The sequence below is a fragment of the Elaeis guineensis genome, chromosome 1 (genome assembly GCF_000442705.2).
Source record: "Elaeis guineensis isolate ETL-2024a chromosome 1, EG11, whole genome shotgun sequence".
NCBI classification, from domain to species: domain Eukaryota; kingdom Viridiplantae; phylum Streptophyta; class Magnoliopsida; order Arecales; family Arecaceae; genus Elaeis; species Elaeis guineensis.
The window spans coordinates 102947536-102951644 of record NC_025993.2 but is presented as its reverse complement, the minus strand read 5'-3'; the positions used below and the strand labels follow the sequence as shown (position 1 = coordinate 102951644).

The following is a 4109-nucleotide window of genomic DNA, read 5'->3' as shown; positions in this document are numbered from 1 at the left end:
CTAGAGTAATATGCTCGATCAATTCTCTACCATGGGTTGGGCAACCCCTAAAGAAATTTCTAAGCCTAGCCAAAAGATATTGATTCATCTAGACTGTTTTAGACCTCCAAACCACCTTGATCTTTTAATTTACAGGCAAAATCTCAATTCACTAAACAATGAAAACCACTAACCATGTCATCACCTTTCTAAAGAAAAGCTCTTCTCATTTTGTTAATTTTACTTATTACCCAGGTTAGCAATTTATATACTGACATATAATGGGATAGTAGAGTAGTCAGAATCGTGCTAATCAATATCAAGCCTCCTCCCTATTTTCCTTTCTATGAAGCAAGCCTTGAGTTTCTTTCAGAATGTTCCTTATAATTCCACCATCCCCGCTCCTCCATCCACCCATGCACACGCAAGGAGACAGAATGAACAGAATTATAGTATTTAGTAAATATGCATTCTTCTGAACACAGCTTAGATGATTCCATCAAAACATAATGTGCATTAATCTCCAAAAAATGCATAATGTGCGTTTAAATGGCTCAAAGAATATGTTGTTGACTAGTAGTTTACTTTTGTTACCCTATTGATGTCTTATCAAGTGTATGTGATAATCCAAATGTTCAAAAGGAAACTTATCGCGTGGATAAATCTGGCGCCCCTGTAGCACATTACTTACAAAAGCTCATGGAAATCTTTCGGGTTGGATTTAGGTTTGAGGGGCTTGTGCTTGATCCCGTCTGCTATGGATATGATCTGAAGCTCATAAATTATGTGGTTTAGTATAAACATTCTTATATACATACATATGTACACATACATGTACAAAAAAAATACACAATCGCATATAGAAGCTTTATTTATGTATTTTTTAATTAAAAATAAATGTAATGATGTATTAAAATATGTTTGGGTATTTATAATTGATTTAGATAAAATCAAATTTTTTATTTATTATTTTATACAGTTAACCATCAAATGCTTGTTCTTCATGGTATAATTTTTTGTATCATGACTTACATGTTTTATTTAATAAATAAATCTTCAAAGCATGAATAGCTTAGCTCTATTAACTATTCAATATATAATATTTGATACTCAATTGTACCCGAACTTTAGGGACCATCCCCAACCATCACATGTTTACAAATTCTCACATGGTTGGTAATCTATGGTTGTAAGAGAGAGAGAGAGAGAGAGAGAGAGAGAGAGAGAGCTTCACCGCACTACTTCATTCCCCATTTCAATTCCCACCGTATGACAATTGGCACGATGGTACTCTATTATCTATATGATATATTGCATCAATATCTGACTGTCACAAGAGTGTTGTGCTCCCAAGGAGTAAATTTTCGTTGCAACGATGATACCACGTCATTGTTATAACAAACCAATCAATAGTTAAAAATCGATAAAATACAATGAAAATGGTATAGAATATTATTTATAAAAATCGTTGAAATATATAAAAATTGATAAAATATAAAAATTTTTATTAATTTATTATAAATTTTAACGTGATATCACTGTTGCAATGAATATTTTTTCTGCCCTCCGGCTCTTGGAAGGCAGCACTCTTGGAGAATTCATCCGAATCTCCCCATCCGCAACCTTGTCCCAACGTTCACCTAAAGCACCAAGCTTTGCTGTAACGTTCTTAATCAGCAGCACAGAAATCTCTTTCTACGTATACTTCACCTTTAGTGCCAGGCAAAACACCAAAAACCTGGCGCTGGGGACTAGGCGTTGGCTTCGGTGGTATCCCCCTACGCACCCGGCACGCTACGATCCTAACCACATTTTAATCCATCAATTAATTAACTAATTGGTTAATTTGAAAGGATTAACACTAATTCGTCGTCCCAGTTGTGGCTCAGGATAAGGCACTTGCCCGCAGCTCCCTTTCCTTTTGACGCGTGTTTTAGGCTCTTGTTTATCCACTCCCCTCCCCTCCCCTCCCCAAACCCTCCACTCTGGACACGTTCCACTGTACCCTCACATCACCTTAAACCTCTTCACATTATGTAAAGACACTGAGAGACGGATGGTCCAGATATTATAGAGCTGTCATTCTTATCCTGTCCCGCGGGACAGCAAACTCGTATTCGAAAGCCTGTTTGCTGCGTCCATCCTCGTTGGCTCCGGAGCCCCGTCATGCAAAAGAGACGAAAGCTGATACCTCCAACCGAAATGATGATTTTGCCCTTCCCGACGTCACTTTTTTAGTGTTCATTTGCCGTAATTTGAGTTAATGTCCAAGAGCAAATTGGAGAAGGAGAGGAAAAGGGGAGGGGAGGAGAAGCGGTTCGGCGTCTTCGCACCTGGCATGCTATTTAGAGGGAGAGGGACGACGCCGAGGACGCTAGAAAAAGGCAAAGGAGAGAGCCACAAACGCTAGCGAGGCTTTGAGAGAGAAAGAGAGTAAAAAGCGTGGAGGGACGAGGAGATGGAGAGAGTGGAGGGAGAGAGAGCGCGTGTGAGTCGTTGAGGCGGTTTCGGTTCGCGTGGCGTGCGAGCAAGCGAGCAAGCCCTTTGCTTAACATTATATAATCCCCCCCGCTCCCTCCCCTCTCCCTAACGTCGGACACACCCAGCCGCCGCACCTAAAAAGAAAGGAAGGAAGATCGTTTATTTCCATAATTTCTTTTTGGTAAATATTTTTCTTGCTGATTTCTGAGCAATTTGTGGAGTTCGATCTCCTCCTTATTGATCGAGCTGCCCCCCCCCCCCCCAACCTTTCTTTTTTTTTTGCCATCATTAATTGCATGCAAGCATCAATTCGAGTTTCTTCTTGTGTGCCACCCTCTTCACCTTCGATTTCTGTTTTAAAAGGAGATATGGATCGAGAGAGTAAAAAGAGAGGGAGGGAGGAGCCGGTGGTGGTGGCGGCGGCGGCGGCGATGGAGGAAGAGAAGGAAATTGTCCTCGAAGGGGTGGCCACGGCGGAGATAACGATGAAGAAGGGGAAGAAGCAGGAGATATCGGCGCCGTCGACGGACGTGATATACGGAGCGGGCGATGTCTTCGAGATCTCGGACGTGTACCGCCCACCGGGGCTGTTCGAGTTCCCGTGGCAGAAGGAGGAGGACGGGGGCCTGCTCACGGCGGCCGCGGCGGCGGAGTCCGACGGTCGGGATCTCCGAGACGTCTTCTTCTCGTCGCTCGTCGATGGGTGCTCCGCCGCCATCGGGTTCCCCGGCGACCGCCTCTCGCCACCGCCGGGGCCGATCGCGCTCCCGGGGGATGACGACGATGGATCCTGGCCGTCCGAGGGTGAGGACGACGGCGTGGATTGCATCTGGACCACAGTCCTCCGCCAGCCGCTCGCCACCGTGTACGGCAAGCGCTCTAGCGCTTGACAATCTCTTCCTCCTTTTGTTTCCAATTTTAGGTTTTTTTTCTTTTTCCCTCCATACAATGTTAGCCGTTGAGATGTTGTTACAGGGGTGATAAAAATTTAAGCCTGTTGTTTAAATTTTAAAAGGAACATTTCATTTTTAGGTGTAGAATCTTTCCACTTGCAGAGAAATTCAAGAATTTTGTAGAAAAAATCTTGGAGATGTTTGTGTAGCTCGTGGATGCTTGGGATGATCAGGAACCATCTCTATTTTTGGTACATGTGACACATAGCTACGTTTTATTTAAATCTATTTTTAGTAACTACTTACTATTTTTGAGACGTTACATATTGCTAAGCTTTTCTGATTGACTCAATCATTTCCACATTAAGCAATGTCATGCTCCATGCATGTAAGCGTCTGAATCCACGCTAATTTTTGAAGTTGATACGTGCAATCCTGTAAGAAGGAAGCTGTCGATCATGCTAATTTTCTCTTTCGTGTCGATCATTCCCATGCTTGCATACACTTACTCCCAGGTGGCAGCAATTTCTGACACATGCAGCAAACAGATGTTGCATCATAAGTGCCATGCATAATCAAATATTTTTTTTATAAGAAATATCTCTAATTTTTAATATTAGATTAATATTTTTTATTTATAGAAATAAGTAATTAAGAAAATGAAAAGTTGAGAAGGGTATTTTGTTATTCTCCTCCTTTGTCTAATCAAGAGGCACGACGATTTGGAAAAGTTGTTTTTTTAGAATAATTAACACT

The 4109-nt window shown here is 41.9% G+C and overlaps 1 protein-coding gene across 2 annotated transcripts; it reads left to right on the top strand.

Annotated features, from left to right (window-relative positions):
- Positions 1 to 2265: 2265 nt before the first annotated feature.
- Positions 2266 to 3651, top strand: LOC105038177 (uncharacterized). 2 transcript variants are annotated; one of them, XM_073257748.1, is made up of 2 exons: positions 2266 to 2641; positions 2827 to 3651. In XM_073257748.1, the coding sequence occupies exon 2, from the start codon at positions 2829 to 2831 to the stop codon at positions 3348 to 3350; it is 522 nt and encodes a 173-aa protein (XP_073113849.1). In that variant the 5' UTR covers positions 2266 to 2641; positions 2827 to 2828; the 3' UTR covers positions 3351 to 3651. The 2 variants fall into 2 exon arrangements, with proteins under 2 accessions (XP_073113849.1, XP_010912192.1); XM_010913890.4 differs by having other exon boundaries at positions 2270 to 2641; positions 2824 to 3651.
- Positions 3652 to 4109: the final 458 nt, after the last annotated feature.